Genomic DNA, 20,701 nt, shown 5'->3' with positions numbered 1-20,701 from the left:
AAGACAACACTTTAGAAGTCCTAATGACCCATTTTTAAGCAAGGAGCATGAGCTAAAGGGTCTCTGTACATAGGAAAATGTCACCACCAACCATACTGACATAATTAAAGCTAGCACAACTGCCACTCATTATTATGGCTGACATTTCTTATCTATTAGTGTTGATATTCCCTTATTGATACAAGTTCCTCAATGCTAGAAAGAGAGGTGGGGTAACTATTTTAATTACTTAGAAATCTCACACTTGTAACTGAGATTGTTCCACCAGAAAAAAAAAGAAAAAAAAATTGAAATACTCTAAGACCTATGGGTAGAAGTGTCAAAAACACCCAGGGGAATTAGGAACATTTCCATATGGTTTAGATTCCTCACAGATTAGAGGTGATTTTGAAAATTTTATTCCAACCCTGGAGGAGAATCGGTGTAATTTAAGCTCTGTAATGTAAGCTAATTCCCATATTACTTTTAGAAAGGGAAATTTAGTTTTTATCTCTTGTGCCCTGCTGAATATTTTATTCTGTGCAAACAAGTCGTATTGGCAAACAAAGGCTCCACAAATATGCGCTATGACCAGCTTGCATGTTTGCAGGGTGCCAAAATGCATCAAACCTTCAGCCAAGCCCCTAGCAATTTTGCGAGTGAAAAGACTTCAATACTTAACCTTGAAATAATAATAAAAACGTATTTTCGTGTGATTAATTGCTTGCAGGGTGATATTCTTCTCTAGCAAAGAAAATGAGCAATGAACACGTGTTCCAAGACACCGTCCCTTTCTGTGGACGCTGCCTGGCCAAACACGGGTGGCACGGGGTCCTTGTAAGCACCTGGGGTTTTGATGGTGCACACGGAGCTCCGATGGCTCACTCGCCATTTCATCGCTATGGCAAAACCCCGCAAACATCCCTTCCTGGACAAATGAGTCTAGCAATTCCACAGGCATCGTGTCACCTAATCCCATTCACAAGTTTATTGAGCTTCGTCTTAAAACCGGTTAATCTTTTTGTCCCCACTATTACCCTGCTTCAGGATCGCACCACTCTGGTGGCACAGAAACCTCTTCTAATTTCCAGCCTCCATTCATAGCCAATTAATTCCCATTTGTTTTTGTGCCAACATTGTTCTTTAGCTTAAATAGCTTTCTCCCTCCAAAATGTTTACTTGCCTGATGTATTTGTAGCCAGCAATCATATCCCCTCTTCACATGCTAGACTAAACACACAAAGTTGTTCTCCTCTCCTATCATAACAGAGACTCCTCTCTGCTTCCCCTACTAGTTCCCCAAGCCCTCCTTCACACCTGCTCTCAACAATTCATTGTTCCTGAACACAAGCAGTGTTCAAGAACTGAATATAACATTTCAGGTGAAGTACCAACAGCATCTCGGATGACAGCTCAGACACTTCCACTATCTCTGCTAAAATGACCACTTGCAATACATCCTATGGTCACCCTTGGATCACAGTGGCAACTCCATGATCAACTCATGAACCATCACCCCCTTGATTCACCTACCGACCAGCTAAGTTGCTCTTGGTACTCTTCAAATGCAAAAGCCTTAACTGCATTTTTTCTTGGTCCCCTCGAATTGAAAAGGATTTTTCCCTTGTATTCGAGGGGACCAAGTTCTTTCCAGACAATCATCAGATCCTCAGCGGTACTGGTATGGTCCTTCAACCTTATTGACAAAAAACGACATCAGTGCTCTACCTTCTATTGGGACTAAATTTTTAATGAAATTATTAAAGCAGATCAGTCCTGAAACACATCTTTGAGCACATTCACTAGTAACCTCCTCTCTGGTTAGATAAGCTCTCTTATTACTCTTAGTTGCTATCTACCTTTGAGCTAGTTCCTTACTAAACAGCTCCTCTACTAATCCCTGTCTTTGTCAGCTTCACTATGATAGTATTAAACATTTTCCTAAAATCCAGGCAGCTCGGCTTTGCCACCTTTCATTCAGCCAGAAGAGAGCATCCCTTCTCCCAGTGGGAGGACAGCTGTCAACTTTATTCCAGCCACGCACATATGAGTGTCCCAGCTCTTCTCCACTGAAGCTGAGGCTTTCCCTTGGAGGGGAAGCAATTTGATTATGTACTCAGCAACTGCTTCTTCCTGTACTGCAAGACCCCAAAAAATTGCTCTGCAGTGGGAGGTGGAAGCAGTCGCTCTCAGCATTGGTGGTGGAAACAGATATCTGAGATGCATGGCAAAAAATCAGCCCTGCCCAGCCACGTCTCCCACAGGGACTGCCAACTGGACCATGTGAAAGTACAGAATCGGTTATCAAAAATTGTTATCAAGCTGATTTAGTATGGCTTACTTCCATGTTGTGTTTTATTCCACTTATTTCCAAGCCTTTAATTAGCTCTTCCTCCAAAATTTGTTCTGTAATTAAACGTATTGCTGTCATCAGGTACCTCGATCACTTTCCCCTTCTTCCGCACTTCTGTTTTCCTTTTTATACTATTTATTAAAATAGATTTAACCAACATTGAATTTTAAAATAAAACTAAATTTATTCAAAACTTACTTGTCACTGAGTCTGCAAATTCACAAGCCAGCTATTTTGTAACTTGGGAGGAAGATTACCCTGTTCCTTGACATCAGTTTGCAAATGTCCCTATATTTTTGCTTCTCAATCCATTATCATTAACTTTCACCACTGTCAACCTACTGCCATTATCCCTCTTGTCTTAGTTCTCAGTAAAGGGGAGAACAGACACGGGATCAGAGGCAAGGTATTCTCTTTGGTGACCAGCGACAGGACCCAAGAACAGCATGAAACTATGTCAGGTAGGTTCAGGTTGGGCATTAGGAAAAGGTTCTTCACTGAGAGGCACTGGGACAGGCTCCCCAGGGCAGTGGTCACAGCACCGAGCCTGATGGAGATCAAGAAGTGTTTTGACAGTACTCTCAGACATAGGGCCTGAGTTTTGGGTGGTGCTGCGTGGAGCCAGGAGTTGGCCTTGATGATCCTTGTGGGTCCCTTCCAACTCGGGATATTGTATGAGTCCCTTCTTGGCTCATACTGACATCATTCTTCACCTCCTCCCTGTCTTCACTTCCATGATCCTCTCTTCCTTTGCAGCATTTAATTCAGCTTGACTTTTGGCGAGCCTGACTTCACCTCCACAGTCTTTTGCTTTGAAGACACAACCCCTTTGCTAACAGCCTTTTTCTCCTAGAGGTACAACACTTGCACTCAACACCCGTTTTGAAGGAGTTACTGATGCATTTCACTCTGTAGTCGTTTCCCCCTTTCCAGAGGCAGAAATCACCACTTTTGAATCCATTAGGTCTTCAGTCCTGCTGACTTTTCTAGCTATCTCCTTTGGTTTACAGGCATCTGCACTCTTGGAATTGAATTACAGGGTTTCTACTGTTTATTTTTCCATTACTTTAAGTAAAACAGAGTTCTGTCCGTGGCCTCCACCCTCTGTATCTATTACACCAGGCTATTTCTCCCAGCAACCACAACCACCTTTCTGCCAATGACTCCCACATCTCCCTCCTGTTCTTTCTCACCATCCTGACTTACAGCTCGGGATGGTTTATCGCCAGTCTGACAAAACACAACTGAGCTGGTAGCGTGGCGTCTCGCTATCTTTCATCTTCTTTTCTCTCTTATCATCAATAACAAAGCTGCTCAGAGCTTCGATGGGAAAACCCTTGTGCTGAGCTCTGAACGGCAAAGCCAGAAGCTGGTAAAACATGTTTATGCCAATGAGCCCTTTGCAAACTTTCTCTTATGTGTTCATTGCAAACTGCCCTTTATTATCATTTGTCCTGGGAAATGTTATGGGATGCATGATCTAGAAGCTACATCTACCCGTTTTAATGGGAACCAGGGTAGAATATAAAATTTCATTAACTACTACGAAATTATGCCAGCATGGGTTTAGGAACGTCTGAAATGGTAATTTCCAGCTTGTTACTGAGACATATTTCTGTAAGAAACATGCAAGATGCCAGTCCTGAACTTGCAGGCTCTGTAGAGCTACAGCTCAGCTGCTCGTAGGGTGCCTTTACTAAATTTGGGTAGGACCACCTTCTTCTCTTGTGTTTAGGGAAGGTAACTTCTCCATGGACCTCTTCTGCACGTCCAGCTCTCAGGAACTAAAATATTAATTTTTTGGTGTATGCAGTTTACTTTTGTTTAAAAACTTCAATAAAAAGAAGCATCTCCGTCAAAGACAAGCATAAATCAGTACCCATCTCCTGCAATAATCCTCTACGGAGGCAAAACTGTTCTTTTAAACAAATACCCATCTGCCTTTCCATTCTTTCACACGGATTGGATCGATTTATGTTGTACTTTGCAAGGGCAGCTGCTCATGCCCATTTACAACAAGCAATTTGCTTATGTGTCTAAACATGCCCGAAGGTTTTTTTTTTCTTTAATTGCGTTGTACAGTATACAATTTTTTACTCTTGAGCAATAAGCAGAAAAATCAAAGAATCTCACAGTAACTTGTTTTGTTTTCTAATGACTCAAGCATTTTTATGGATTCACTTTTGGAGTCATCACCCGATGTGGCCAGCAGCAAAATGAAAATAATTTGCCACAGCCTACCAGCTACCATAAACAGGATGAATAATTAGTTGGGGTGGCTTCTGTAATTAAAAAGGAAAAAAGAAAAAAAGAAAAAGAAAAAGCTAAAGACTAAGTCTGAAGTTGGAAATAACTCACATACAAGGAAGAAAAAACTATTCTGAATCACCTTTAGAAATATAAACTGATTATTTACATGTTTCAGTAGAAGGGATATAATCTTCTTCTTCCTTTTTTTTTTTTTTTCCATGTAAAAGCTGCAATCCTGCAGCAAGGGAGGGGCTGGGGAACCTCCAGTGCAGCAAACAGGACTTCTGGATGGATACAAGACCACACATGAGGCTTTCACAGCAGCATTGGGGCCAATATGTTACACTCAAAAAGAACAATCAGGAAAGGGATATGAATCATACCCCACACAATATCTCCATTAAAATGCACATCCATTCAGAATTTGAAAAGGCATTGAAAAACCAGTCCTCCAGCTCTTCTAATTTAATGATTATAGAACAGAAAAATGTGGGTCTGCTTACACACACACACAGATTTATGAGAGCAGCCAAGATCACTGGAATTCCTAAAGCACACCTCTGCAGCCTTGGAGAGGAGCAAGATCATTTTTCATCGCTCTGCCTCCTCACTTAGGTGGTCTATTGATCATATCAAAACTGATTTAACCATTACACGCTCTTCTCTGTCTTACAGCAAGAGCTGGAGTGACACCCGGGGTGTTAATTCTGGCAAAGCACAGTTAACACAAGCTTTCACTGCTAAGTGCTGCATTGTAAAATAATTGGGATACCCATTAGCACTGCAATAAACAGAGACTTTCGCTGCTCGGCCTCTATTGTTTAATTTTCCCAAACAGTGGTTTCCCTTTCTCCAGTTTTCTCCCCGAAGTATCACTTTTTCCCTCCTATTTAATTCCACAGCAAGTTCTCCTCCAGAGCTTTCTGTTGAATAAGCAACGTCTCGCGGGGTAACCAACACCGCCCACAGCTGCGTCCCACAATAGCCCCATGCTGCTTGCATTACGTCTTTTGGAGGATTTGGTCACGGTGCCTTAACTGCTACAAACACTGCTCTTATTCATGAAAACGTGCGGGAGGAGGGGCTTCCAGCAGGATTCCTTTACCTGTTTCCCCACCACAAAACAGTGAAATAAATGGAATGGGTCACGAGCTACTTGGCCGTAATGCAAACCTATGGCTTGACAAGTCAATAAAAAGCCAATCCTTTCCTCCCTAGCCACACACAGGGAGCCAAGGCTAGAGGCAAACAATTTGGATGTGCCTACAAAGGGAGCTTAATGAACCCCATTATTCAGCTATTGTGGGCAAACACGATGAAGACAGCAATCTAAATTATCAACGTCTGAATGGCTCCCTGCTAAATAGCACCCAAAGTTCAAAAGTTTCTTCCCAAGGTCTTGTTTATCTGTAACAGAACAAGCCCATTAAAAATGAAAGTTCATGAATACCCACCAAAGATGATAGTGTAAAAATGAGAGGCATTCTTGAAAACTACATAGGGCAGAATTCTACTTTAATTGAAGCTAATAGCAAAGTCCTATCTTAGATATCTAGCTATTTACACAGCTCAAAAAAACCATTTGTTTGAGTACCTTCCAAAAAATGCATATTCATGTTACACCAGCAATTACAGATCCCCAGTGAACTCTGGGGAATACCAACACAGTCCTTGCCTACTTTCTTGTCTTCAACCAGGTCAATAAAAGTGTATTCATGGAGCTGCCAACAACTCTCATCTCCTCCTTTGGTGCCCTCACCTTTTTTAAGCCTGATTTTGTGTGTGTGTTCCCAAGAAAATTTAATCTCCAGAGCGTTTGCAGCTCAATTCTTCTGTAAATTAAGCTTGTTGCAGATAGGATATCCATATTTTAGGCATGTGTTTTTGGAGACTGTTACCCTGTAATAAATTTGGTGGCATCCTGCTACAGGTTAGATGGTAGAGTTTTACACAATTTCAAAAAGCGTGCATAAAGAACTGCTTGATTGGAATTCTGTTGCCCAACTGTGGCTGCACTTCAAATAATCAATTCTTGAGCAAGTAGCAGTGATGACCCAAGCCACCAATTTATGAAAAATAAACATCTTCCAGCAGTCCAGCTGTTTTTCAGGTCGGGTTAGAGCTTCAGAATCATGCCATTTTCTCAAGCTGTATTTCCTTTCAGGCTTCCACTTTGACAGACACATGCCATTTGGCCAACTTATAAAAATACGTGTTATGATCACCCTATTGTGGTGGAAAGCCTTGGATGGTCAATCACAGAAACTCTAATAAAACAGGAAGCGATGGGACAAGCTCCCCTCTTAGTCCCAGAAACATACTTCTGGGTCACCAATATTACCCAGAGAGATTGCACCTAGAGGCTGCAAATTAATTTGGTCCATATTGCCACTTGGCTTTGAGGTGCCCTACAAAGGATGTCAGTTAGTTAGGCTGGTGGCTTTTGTCATGGGCATATCGTGCTGTTGAGTGAGCCTCCAAAGGAGCATAAGTATGGCCTTGGACTGATAACATCCTAGCAAGAGATAAAAGGCTTTAGTGGAGTCAATTAAATATCTGGACAAACAAAACAAAACAAAACAAAACAAAAAACCACCTCCTTCTATCCCTTAATCCTTTTTGGATTTTATTTCAAAATCCACAGGTTATTTAATACACATTTTTATAGACGCACGGGCACACATATCTTAGCATGTGTGCAATTTTTGTGGAGAAGGTCACAGATCTACTCGCTTTAAAAATAGGCAAGACAACAGGCGATTTCAGTAGAGCGGCTGGTCAGATTTACAAGTTAAACACTGTTAAAATACCTGTCCTTCCCCTATTCGTGTCTGTTTTCCTGCTGATGGCAGGGAACACACCATCAACGAGGCGAAAGTCTGGAGCAAAAGCCCAACAGTTTAAGATAAAGTTCAGAGGCCTCATTTCACAAACACATGCAAATATATATGTGCACATATATCCTGCTTCTATGTCACAGAAGCACTTAAACAATGACTAACGAGAGGTACTCTGCTTTGTGGTCTGCCATTAGTGTTAGAAACCATAAGGGTTTTCTTAAAAATTGTATTTAAATTGTATTTTACGTATTTTGTCTGTATCAAAAATTACAGCACATGCTTTACCTGAAGTTTATGGCAACTGTGCTCGTAACTGGAATGTCAACAGCTCATCAATAGATATGCTTTTTAAAAATTTACGTGTATGAAACTCATGTGTATGAAAGTTTTTAAAAACTTGTGTTTATGAAATGTGATTTATGCTCAGGAAAAATAACTAGACAAAAAGAAACCATGATACAACTGAATAAAAGTATTAAATTCTGCTCATCATTTGCAGATGATTTAAAATTGAAAAGTCTATAGTAGCTTTGTGCTTTTTACATTTTTTTTAAAGATAACATCTCTAGTTCCTTCCTATACTAACTCAGTTAGCAATCTTCTACCCCGATAACACTGGAGTGGAAAAAAAACAGTGAAAAACCCTTCCTACATATCATTCAAATCATATCTAAAAAGGTGGTCATAAATATTTCAGAACCCAAGCAAACTAATAAGAGCTAGGCCCATTAAGGATAAGATCTTTTACAACAAATTAAATAAAACAATTTATTGAAGCCTGGACTTGAGATAAACTAGATTTACTAGCTGACCTTTTATTCATTTAAAGAACAAAATTAGCTCTAATTGCATTAGAATGGAATCCAGTAAATTTCTTCTAATGTGGCATCCAAGCAAGTATTGCTGTAATTGTTTACAACTAAGATGGAAATGCTTTGATTAGAATCTACTTTCTTCTTGTTTTACTGTGCAGTTAAAACACTTCCAAAAAAACCTAAAGTGTAACAGTTTTCCAATATTGGTCTTTCCATCGTTCAGCAACAGCTACATTTTCACGTCCATTAAGCTAATGTCATTAACTGCCATCTCTTTTGAACTGATGGGTGTTGGAAGAATATTTGTGCACTAGACAAGCTCGACTGTCCACTACGCACTTGTATTCACAGAAACAAGAAAAGTTCTCTACCACAACCAGCGCTGCTTTGTATGCTGGTCCATGCAGAGGAGCTGAGAAGCAAAATGATAGCAAAATTGTTTGCTCCACTGCAAAGGCGTCTTCCTCAGCACCGCTGCATTATTTGGGTAGACTTGTGCTGCCATCCGTTTGCTGTATTTACAGGGGGATCTGAACTTCCATTTTAAGTGTCATCAAATCTGACATCTTTTCTTCAGATACCTGAAATTTGGAAGAATTTCCTCACGGAAAGGGCGGTTAGGCATTGAACAGGCTGCCCAGGGAAGTGGTGGAGTCACCAACCCTGGAGGTATTCAAGAGACATGGATGTGGCACTGAGGGACATGGTTCAGGGGTGGACTTGGTAGTGTTAGGTGACGGCTGGACTAGATGAGCTTATGGGTCTTTTCCAACCTAAACGATTCTACAAAATACTTTGTGACATCACCAAGCTCTGCAAGTACTTCCATTAAAGACAATGTTTTGCATGAAGTTCCCCCAAAACAGACCAGCTTCCAACTGAATGGGTATTTAAGCTCCTCCCAAATCCTCCCAACAGTTCTTCCTCCTAACAGAGGAAAGAACTCATTCGTCCATCTAGTTTTATAACTCATCAACTTCTATCAATCCCCAGAAACTCTTCTGACATATTTCCACGGCCATTCACAATAATTTTAAATAATTCTGCGCTAGTAAAGGTTCCAGAGACATCTGAATCAACACACAACAATCCCACCTGACAATTACCTGATATTCAGACCTTTGTTATCAATACAGAAGAAATGTAAGTTTAACTTTCCCTTAACATAACACAGAAGCCTAGCTTTTCTTTCTGTCTCTTACAAGCTATGTAAAAGGTTGATGAACCTACTATGGTCTTGCAACTAAAAACTTTAATCCAGGTAGCAGAGACTTCTGGTATAATTCAGCAGCCCAAACCACACATGTGATGCTTTCTCTCAGAGCCATACCAGTCCTTATAATGATCACTACATATGAAAATTAAAATATGCTTTAAGTCAAGGCTGAATATTAATTGCTTAGGATTAAAGCAAAAACATTATTTAGAGTAGGACAGCTCACCTTCAAGCACTGCTGCATTAGACATTGGACACCACACTAAGTTCCCAGAGCCAAGGCCACATGGCACAAACTGGGTTTCATTGTGCAACAGCAGATTTCTTCCTGGGTTTTGCCTTGGAAAACTATGACAAATCCTAAAAGCTATTGCAAAGCTCCAAAATTTTGTGTTTGCCATTGGTCAGAAGGTATAACTTTTACAGACAAAGTTAGGAGGCCCATACGGTAGGCATAGAGGGGAGGTGTCTAGGGAAGGAAAGGGAAATGAGTATGCAAATAGAGATGGAATACTAAGGACTGAAGCCTTATCTGGTTGCACAACTTGAAGCAGTATCAAAGATAAGTATCAAGCGGTGAAGATGGAGTTCCCCTCCTGTGCCCTGTACTGATGCTGCCCAAGCACTTTTTAGCACTGCCTATCAGCTGCCTCCAGAACTCTTCCACCCCTGAAGATCTCAGCCTTGCTGTTTAATTCTTCCTTACTTTGTTGAGAAACTTTAAGCTAAGTCTCCTGTCAAGGTGCCATTAGAGAGGTATATAGGAAACTGGGATGGAACTGGGTTTCCCAGAGGGCCAAAAACTGAGATGTCAGTATCTCTGACCCACTGCAAGCTGGCAGGCCTGAAGACGATGTGCTCACACAGTTTGTAGGAAGCAGATAAAGTCTGAAGTCTCTTTTCAGAATGTGTGTGGGCGTGAGAAAGATTGGGGTGAGATAAGAGGGGAAGCAAAATAGTATTTTTGGTACTAAAATATGGTTTCAGAACTATGGTCTACAAGTTCTGCCTTGAAAATAAAACTTTTTTTTTTTTTTTTTTTCAGATATCAACATTTCTACAGTCCTTGAATAGAAGAGTTTGAAAGTACCCATAGCTCCTCAAGATGGAAGGTGGATTTGCAGGCTTTAAATGGACAGTCTGTCCAGCCGCACATGTTCAGGCTGCATGCAGCAGACAGACAGCTGTCCTGAAGCAGTGAGAGCTTTCATACAATCTGAGGCACGGAAATTTTAGATCACACTCATTCTGTGAAAGGGAGAAAACAGGAATGGTAGAAAAGCATAGAGAGAACAGCAAGAAGCCCTGATCTTCAGGGTGGTGTCCCATCAAAACCATCTTTGGTTGCTTCTGTCCCATAGCAACTGCAAGCCAACATAATTCACAGTTACCTATTTGGCCAAAGAGCAGAATAGGGCAGCAAAGAAAAACAGAATAATCATCATAGATGCCACTCAACTTATTAAGCAGAAAAATTAGTGATTAGGGGATTTAGTTCAGAATGTCTTTAAAAGAGAAGCAATTAGATTAGCAATATTTAATGGGATAAACAGAAAGGAAAAATCTGTTTGGTGCTCATGTCTACCACCAGACACAAAAGTGTAGTCTATTCAATCAAAAACAACAACAAAAAATGATTAAATGAAACTTTCACACACGAGACAGGAGTAGCCTACAAAGCCCAGTGACGCTTGGTTTCCCCAGAGTCTCTACCCACCTGCTTATGCTGTATGATCTCAGGTTAGGGATCATTCTATTTATGGCTATTCAGTACTAAATAACTACTATTTGTACAACAGCACCCAATAATTAGGGAGCTAATGAACGAACATTTGAGATGTGTTAGGTACACTCAGGAATAATCATCAACAATTATAATAAAACAGACACGCATAAAGGCATTTCAATTGTTATGCTTTAAAGCATAAAACAACTGTTAGCTGAAGTGCATTATGAAACTTGGCTGCAGGTTACTCTAGCGATACCTATCCATTATGGAAGCCTGACTCAGTGTCACCGGAGGTAGCATATGAGTCTAGATGGAGTCTTGTAATCTTGCCTGGGAAAAACAGGATGGATGGAAGATGATGGGTTCCACTTGGAGGGTTAAAAAAAAAAAAAGGGTAAAATATCTAAAAAGTTTCTGTTGGTAAGTGTTCTGCTTGATTTTTTATTAGAATGACCAAAAGATGCCATAGCCGCATGAGTGTCATTTGCCACTAATTTTTAACTGTTTTCCACTGAAAATAAGAGCTGCCACATGTAACAGATGATGAAGCGTGTTAAGCACACACCTTGCAGATGGCTTTTTTTGTACTTACATCTTGTCTTGGCCTGCACCCACTCTTAATGTCAGCCGAGGAATAACCGGTGATGGAGCTGGAACAACTGGTTCCACCTTTATCTGTACAAGGGAACACAATCACCAATCAAAGACTGTAAAAAGACTCCCAAACAATATTAATTACATGAAAGCACTGATAGAGTTAACCAGAGTATACTGGCTTCATGCTTATATTGTTCTCTCACACTTCGTGCTGCAGCACGGATGGTCACAGTTTGCTAGGAGCTCCCAGCCACAGCAAATCAAAAATACAAATTCTGGACTAAAAAGTCAAATTGAAATTCCCCTGACTTTGTAATAGCTCACGTACTTCCTTACAAGTCTTACTGATTTAGCATTTATCTAAAAAAAATGGTATGTTTCTAAACAATGACATGAAATGCTTTGACCTTAGTGCTCAAACTTCACAGGTGTTTGCACTTTTTTCTGAGACTTAAATTCAAGCCATTATTACCCAGATTCATCACATAAAGGTACCATGGCACTCTTCGATCAAAATTAGACACAGAGAAAGCATATAAACCTCAAACACATACTGAATACTTTGTGAAAGTGCTTATCCACACACACGTAACAGAATCACTGCTTTTAATGCAATTTGGCTGAGGTTTCTAATGGCTGTTTTTCAGATGAAAGTCAGATGGCCTGATTTCCAAACTTGGTATCTGGTGGATTCAGATCACTAGAATATGTCCTTAAACTCTTTGAACTCTGCCATAATTATCAACTTCCACTGAGCCAGCCAAAGCTACTGCTTTGCAACACCTGTACAGAATCTTCTCAGATTTTACAGGTGAAACTCTAATGATTTTCCATACATAAGTTGCTCCACTTATACATATTTATATGAAAAATATATATACATATACATTATATATATATACACATTATATGTATATATACACATACAGAGAGGGAGACTGATCTCATTTTGAGCATGTGCATCGCTGTATTTAACAAAACAGGAATTTAGCAAAATACGGTCCAAGAATTTGAGAGACAAAAAGAGCAAGCATACACTGAACGGAAACCTGAGCAATTCCCAGCGGGAACAATCTGTTTTAAAATGTTTTCATAAAGAAAGAGAGGGCACACAACCAATTTAAAGCATAGACTAGTGCAGGAGACAGCAGGACAGAAGGGAGGGGCTCAGCTACGACTTATGTTAGGACTCCTAAGGACAAAGTCCTGTGCCACACACCTTGTCCAAAAAATTGGAGCTGCTCATCAGGAGATGTCTACTCCAGAGAGAAGGGCTGCAGCCTGTGTAGTATTTCTGTTTTGATACTGTTAACCACACTTTTTGATAAAGCTCTCCGTGGATATGTATTAGCCTGCTACACAGGCTACTCTCTACCCTTTTGTTTATACAGCCCAATTTTTTGTTATGTCACGCCCCTGCAATGTTGCAAGAGGTTTTTTTTTGTTATCTCTGGAGCTCCTACTGGCTGGGACGATTTCACTGCTGCTTTCAATGGTCTTTTAACTGCTTTCCTGACATCTTAAACTGTAGCATCGCCCACTGAATGGAGACCTGGTATTGAAGTTTGTACTTACAGCACACAGCACACAAAGATACCCACCTCATTGGGCCCTTGTATCAATGTCCTTTGCATTATTATTTGTATACCGCAAAGCTGATCTAAGAAACAATGGCAGGGGCTCATATGGCAAAAGAAAATCACGTATAACACTTCTTCATGTCAAATACTAACAGCACAGTCTGCTCTGAGAGGAAAACTGGGCTCTGCAACAATCCAAACTCTTACCCTTTGATACAAGAGGAGGGTTTGCGTGTAGGGTTGGAGCAGAACAAAAATTAAGGAGCATTCACAGCGATATTGTGGATATCCTGGTCTTCCTCTACACTGACGGTAAGATTTTCACTCACGAGTAAGAACTGTTTACTTTGGGGCAGCAGTGGCAAGCCCGGCACTGATGCGAGGACGGCTCCCTTTCTTGTGAGGCAGTTCCTCGACTGCTTTAGTTTACAGCTCAGCGTATTAAGGTTAGCTGAAACTGGGTCAGCAGCTGCTTCACAAGCTGCTCAGTCATTCCTACAGCATGCCCAGTAATCTCTGTCGTAGAAGCGGGGTGTAACTGCTTCAATTGTCTGCTTTTAATTTGGCACCGCGTGCAGGGCAGCACCCTTGCTCCCAGCCTCGTCTCCGGGTTCCCAGGGCAGCACCCCAACAGTTTGGGCAGAGCACGGAGCTGCAAGCCCTACCCCAATCTCCTCTTGTTCAGCCCTGAGACTGAACACTTTAGGCTTTAGCTTCTGCTTTCAGCCATCTATGTTGAGTACTTGGTGCTGCTCTGAGTCTTTCTACCCAGGAACTTGGGGTAAATTACAGGGAAAACGGTATAACCAGCTTCAATTCCCCAACAGGATGGGCCGCATGCTTGCATAATAACTGCAATTATATTTGAAGAATGGAAATGTTACCATTGATTCTTATACCGAGTTAACTCTTCTGTTTAAGAACAGCAATAGCTGCTACTTACTGCTTTATGTAACGAATCTGATGATTTGTAATGGCCACCAGGGGCTGAAGTTTTCAGCAGCCCCCAAACCTACCTTCCAGACTGCACTTATACCTCCAAAGCAGATGCGTCGCGGACAGCTCGGTGGCCGAGCAGTAACTCCACCATTTGCTCCTAAAGCACGACCGCTGCCTAAATAAGTCATTGCGTGATCTAAAAGCTAAATTAAGGAAACATGTACTTTTAGGGGTTAAAAGGAAAGAGCAGCATTCGGGAGTAATACTAGGAATTGGGGCCAGCAGAAGAGCATTTACAGTGGATTACTAAGCTTCCCAAATCACCAAAGAGGTAAAGTCCAGCAATATAAGACTCCTTTGTAGCTAACTAAAAATACATTGTCAGTGGATTTGTCCAGTTTTATGTATAAGCAATACTTCTTTCACCTGAACTAATACTAGTAGTCATATAAGCCCCTTATTGCCATGTGCTGCATTTTTTTTGCTAATCTTCAAGGATTTAGCTTCTTTGCCACATACCTCAGGGCACCAACTGATAAAGCTCTAACTCTCCATTTTTCCAGGACACCAGCAGTGCGGCCTTGCAAAAAATGAAAATCGCTCAAGAGATTTAAAGGGGAAATTTATTTTTAAAATCCTGACTTGAAGCAAAGAGGTGGATTTAAAAAAAGCTTATCTATCAAGAATCAGTTTAAATTTTAATTCTATCTGGGGATTCTTTCATGCATTCTAGCTTTAAAGTTTATCTTCTGACAGGGACTTTTTGCCAAGGTAATGGGCAGCTTTGTCAATTTAATTTGTCCAAGTTTTTCTTATCGCTGAACTCTTTTTCCTAATATATATATGTTCAGTCCATATTCAAGCTTTACCAGTTTGTATTTGTTTGTGTAGCTGTTATATTGCTCTACAACAAATTAGATTCAGAGAATTGGATAAGAAACGCAAAATCAAACGTATGAAAAACAAACAACTTACCTCTATTTTATATACGAGTATTTAATTTATTGAGGAAACTCTCCCAAAATTCTCAGTGAAATACTGTCAAGCCACCTCGAGCATGAGGGGCAGGGAGAGAGCTGCCATCCAGACCAAATGAGAAGTCCATGAAACAATGTTTTGCAGCCTAAAACTTGGACATTAAATTAACATGGACAACTGGAGCACCACCTCATCAATCACTGATTCATCCACAGCAGACAAATATTAGTTTTCCCGATCAGCTGGATTCTGCAAAGAAATGCCACTTTTCTACTTAAAATATAGTCTAAATTTTGAAATCAGCAGTTTGTTTCAAGTCTACCAGATAGCACAACAGGGTACGGTCTCTCACAGTGGCAAAATGGAAAGCGAAGAATATCCCAAGTCTGAGCTTGTATGAACTGAGTATCATGCTCAAAGTAGGACGCAAAGAGAATCTTTGTAAAACCAGAAATTAAGTAGTGCTTCCTAATGCTAAGGACAGAGATTTAGGAAATCCTGTATCCAAGGTTATCTGTATCCACGACAATCTTTCTTCTTCTTTTTTTTTTTGGTATTAACAATTTAATGCACATTATAAGGTGAAGTGACAAAGAGTACAGCAAATGCTGAATTAGGGGAGCCATTTCTAATGGGATTTCAAATCTGATAACATGCAAATATGCTGGTTTCATTTCTTATATATTAAAGATATTCTGAAGATTAGGCGATATTGGAAAGAAGAAACTGTCTTCAGCTGATGTAAATCAGTAAGAGCTACAGAAGTAGAAAGAGCTCAGCCCGTTTGGAAATCAGTTGTCCCTTTCTCTCTCTCAAGCTTCAAATTCAAAACAAAAGGTGATATTTGAACATTCAGTGTATGCACTTAGACCACCGTTTGAAAACAATTTTCTTACTTCCATCAAACTGGAGCAACAAGGCTTTGGTCAGGCTAATGGAGGATTCTGTAGCTATTCTGAAATGTGATGTAAATGGTGAACTTGTTTCCTTTTTCTCCTGACATAGTGACAAATAACTCCTGTTCCTCATTTATGCCCACTTGGCAGATTTCTATAATCTTTGAAAACAGTGGACTTCTAGAGAAACTAAATTTGAAGTTTCTATGAAACGTTGCTGACACCACTAGTGGAAATTTACAGAACAAAAATTGTGCATTGGAACATACATTTGTTGTGTGTTTCCAAGTGAAAAATGAGTTGAAGAAAACCAGAAATTTTGGGTAAAACAAAAAAAACCAACAAACCAAAACCAAAAAGCATTGTAAGACAATCTCACATTTCAAATTCACAAAGTCGGACTTCCACTGTTTTGCTTCCCAGAGAGGTGGGATGACCCCTGAAACTTTTGGAGGACTTCTTCCTGGAAGTCCTGGAGCTGTTTTTTGTTTGTTTTTAATATCAAACCTGTAATCACACATCACCTGAACGCTCAGCAGCAAATACAGGAATCCACGTGTACTTTTCAAGCAAATATGCCACCTCAACTCTTCTAAACAACTCACCTTTTCATGTTTGTGTTTCTCTTTTTCTTTCTCTTTCTTTTCTCTCTCTTTCCTCTCCTTTTCCTTTTCCTTCTTTTCCTTTTCTTTGTCTTTTTCCCTTTCTTTCTTTTTCTTCTTCTCTTTCTTGTCCTTTTTCTTCTCTTTTGGTTTCTCTTTGTCTTCAAACAATTTTTCAGGAAGCATTGGAGACAAGGAAGGTAACATGCTAGGAAGCCTCATGGCAGTTGGTGTGCTGAACAAGGGCAAAGACATTTCTTTGGGAGGTAACACAAGAGGTGCTGATGAAACCTTTATCTTATCTTCCTTACCCTTATCTTTAAGTTTCTCTTTGTCTTTCTTATCCTTGTCTTTTTTGCCTTTCTCCTTCTCTTTCTTTTTATCTTTATGCTTTTCTCTTTCTTTTTTGGTATTGCCATCTTTCAACTTTACTTTTGTGTCAGTGTCCTCAAAGTCCTTTAGTTTGAATTTATAGGGATCAAGATCATCATCTTTGAGTAGTTCCTTCCACTGAAATTTCGCTTCCTTGTTTACTTCCTTGTCTTTATCTTTCTCCTTGTTCTTTTCCTTCTCCTTATTTTTCTCCTTGTTTTTCTCTTTTTCTTTTTCCTTTTGTTTTTCTTTCTTCTTCATTTTTGTCTTCAGCTCTTTTTTCAGTTTCTTTTTCACTTCTACTGATGAAGCCAACTTGGTTTTCTCCTCATAGACTTTGAGAAGAGGCTCTGGAGTTGGTGGTGAAGCAGAAGGAGAGGAGAAGTAAGTGAAGTTGGTAGGTGGATTAGAAGGTGTCCCCATGTTTGCCTTTCGAATGACCTCGTCAATCGAGTCATCCATTGTCCATGAAATGTCTGAGCTTGAAGTCCCACCTGAAGGAGGTACTGGGGTTGCTCCTGCCTTACTGGTATTATTGGCAGAAACAGAAGGTTTAGGAGTTGTAGTCTCTGAAACAGAAAGTCTTTTTGGGCTGGTAAAAATTTCCCCTTCGGATTCAGAACCAGAGGAAAACTCAAAGGGATCAGGTTCTCGTTCTGCACATGCACGAGCAATCACAGCATCTATTGAATCATCAATAGTCTTGTCCATTACTGGTAATTTCTTAGTCTGGTTTTCAATATTTGGCTTGGTGACAGGCTCGGGTGTTGTCTGCGCTTGTTTTACTTGAATGTTTTCCTTTCCTATCTTGTCACTTAATGCAGCCAGAGGGGTTCTGCTCGGTGTCTCAGGCTTAACAGGTGGTGGGGGAACATGAGCAGGAGCTTTTGGACTTTTAGGGCTTTTTGGGCTCTTGGCGCGACCTGGTGACTTTTTTTCTTTGGATCCAGTTTTTGGTGAACGTATGGGACTTCCAGCAACCACTGGTGAGGGAGTAGTTTTAGGTGATTTTGTCTTTTGCCCTGGAGAACTTGTTTTGGATTTTGTTTTGGGTGCAAATGGCTTTGCCTCTATTGTTTTGGGAGTTGGCACTTGCGATTTTGCAATAGGAGCCAACATTGGTGGTTCTGGTGAAGGAGGGGCTAAGTCTGTACTGTCCTGAACATGAACTGGAGAAAGCATTGGTGGTACTTTTTGGGTATTTATTGAGCTAAGAGGCTCACGTGGTTCCAAAGCTCCATCCAGAGCGTCCCCTTTAGAAACAGATAGTTTGGGTCGTTTCACAGGCGGGAATTCTTCAGCTTCAGGACTTTCTAACGGTCTCTTGCTCAAGTAGTTTTCATCATTAATTGCCTCATCCTCTTCCATATCTCCCTCTTCTTCCAGTGGCACCTGCATGGCCTCTGCAGATGTCCCTCCATCGGTAGGCACCTGTTCCTCTTCCTCTTCTGTAACAAAGAACATTTACAAAAAGCATTAGGATAATTCAAAATGCGTTTTACAGAAACAAACAGGCATCAAAAGTTCCCAGGCATTTCAGCCCATGAGAGAACTGGCCATCCAACAGGTTCCTACTGGTCTACGTGGAAGGAAAACAAGGTGTTTCTTCTGAGCAACAGCCACCATCACAACTGGCAGGTTTCTTTATCTCAAGTCTAACACCAAACCCATGAGCACAGGACACGAGGGGAGACTTCACTCATGGTGGCAGACCTTCACTCATGGTGGCAGGTCTGAAGCACCAGTCACGTATAAAAATGCCCTGATTAATTCTTACTGCATCAGTTTGGATTACACGAACCTGCTTCATTCATTTAAACAAGGGAAGAGAGGCTGAAGTGGTTTTTGCTGTAACAAAGTGGACTGCAAAGTGTACATCAAAGTAAAATTCATTGGAATTAGCTGTCTTGCTTATATATCACAGAATTTTGACGGTGGATTAACTACTAGGAAACTGTCTTCCTAAACCTGATTTGTTTTTCTTGAAGCGGCGCAGCCTGAAGGTTAAAGCAGAGGACTGAGCCCCGTTCAACCTGCCAGGCTCTTTTTCTGATTCTATCTCAAGAGCTTGCTGTATGCAGACGTTATCTGTTACGATTATATGGAAACACCTCTGCATCGTGTGTTGGTACAGGAGCGTGCCTTTGGAAGCCATCTCCCATCACCCCGTGTCGCTCTGTTTGTACCATGGAGCAATCCTGGAGTGCATAAGCTGGATTCTTGCTTTATAGAAACCAAAATGAAAGATATGCTGCCAGAGGAACGCACCTAAGCACAAGTCACAAGTGGGCATTCAAGCTATGAGACCAAAAAAGCCAGCTTTTGAAAATAAAACAAACCCCGAAAAATGCGCAGTATGAACATCAGGCACCCACTGTTTCAAGCCAGTGTGAACATCGCCTGTGTGGTTGCTCTGTTTTTTTAATTTTTAAATTTTTTTTGCTTTTTCCTATTCCTACCACCATCTTCAGTCTCATGTGTGTGGCATTACGGTGCAGAGAAAGGAGAAAATTCACTTGAGATCTCTCAGAAAATCCAGAGCAGGTTTGAGAATAAGAGAAACTCTGATCTCCTGAACCACAGTCAAGCACTTTATCCTCTTGGCTACACTTCCTCACTTTTGAAATGGAATTATCTAAGCAGGAAAAAGGATTTTTGGTCTGGAATAAGAATGTCCACACCGGAGTTTTCCGCTGCCACATTTCCACCGGTTGTAATTGCGTCATTACATCCACGCTGGTCCCATCCCTGCAAAAAACATATTATGCTAGCAGATAAACCCCAACTTCTTAATGAGCAGGTGGTTTTAGAGAAGTAAACACTGAGCAGCTCGTAACACTAACCCTGTTTAGAGCTTCGTAAGACAGCATCTTTCTGAAATATCTCTTTGGGAGGCATTTATTTTCAGGTTTTCCGTGCTGAGGTTTCTCTACTGTAATGTGTCAATGCTCTGATTTAGTAGAGTTGAGTTAAGAGCCCTGGGCTGCAGCACAAATCTTGCCAGCATCACAAATTAAGTAAAATGAGCTAGCAACTCTGGCTTTTGCCAGGGCCCAGAGGATTTACAGCAGCCAGCCCAGAGAGGAGACTTTGCCTGAGGATAAAGTCTTAGCCTTCCGTGAAAAACAGAAATGTTAGGGAGTTAGGTTTTGCCTGGCTGGGCACTGACATTACATTTCTGAAACAGCAAAGTTAGAGTATAACTGAGAAATCACTGTGGACTGAGCCTGCACCTGCTCTGTGGGAAAAAATCTGCTGCCGGATCGTGGAAGTCATTTCAATCTCTGTTTAAGCTGTTGCAGAAATCAGCTCCCTTCATCTGCTCAAAATTGTTTTGGGGATGAAGAATTAGCATTCATCAGATGTCATCCAGCATCGGTTGCTACCGAGCAATTCCCTCCCAACCCCATTCAGTACTTAGTTTGCTGCGAAGAGTTTGTTTTCATTTTCAATTTTAAAGAGCGATAAAATTTAAAACAAACACCATACGGTAAAGCCGGGATTTAACGAAGTCTTCCGCCTTGGCCACAAGACAAAAAGCGTGGCCAAATTCAG

At 40.8% G+C, this 20,701-nt stretch overlaps 1 protein-coding gene across 1 annotated transcript in view; it reads right to left on the bottom strand.

Annotated features, from left to right (window-relative positions):
• TAF3 (TATA-box binding protein associated factor 3) overlaps nt 1–20,701 on the bottom strand; it is a 115,527-nt gene that overhangs the window by 10,761 nt on the left and 84,065 nt on the right. Inside the window, exons 3-4 of the mRNA XM_080567833.1 lie at nt 16,778–18,594; nt 11,775–11,857 (exon numbers count right to left, since the gene is read on the bottom strand). Of these exons, the coding sequence (XP_080423959.1) occupies nt 11,775–11,857; nt 16,778–18,594 (1,900 nt within the window). The remainder of the gene's footprint in view (nt 1–11,774; nt 11,858–16,777; nt 18,595–20,701) is intronic.

This window comes from Anser brachyrhynchus, assembly GCF_964034855.1.
Source record: "Anser brachyrhynchus genome assembly, chromosome: 1".
Classification (NCBI taxonomy): domain Eukaryota; kingdom Metazoa; phylum Chordata; class Aves; order Anseriformes; family Anatidae; genus Anser; species Anser brachyrhynchus.
Note: the sequence above shows the minus strand (reverse complement) of the source record. Positions and strands in the feature narration are given on the sequence as shown.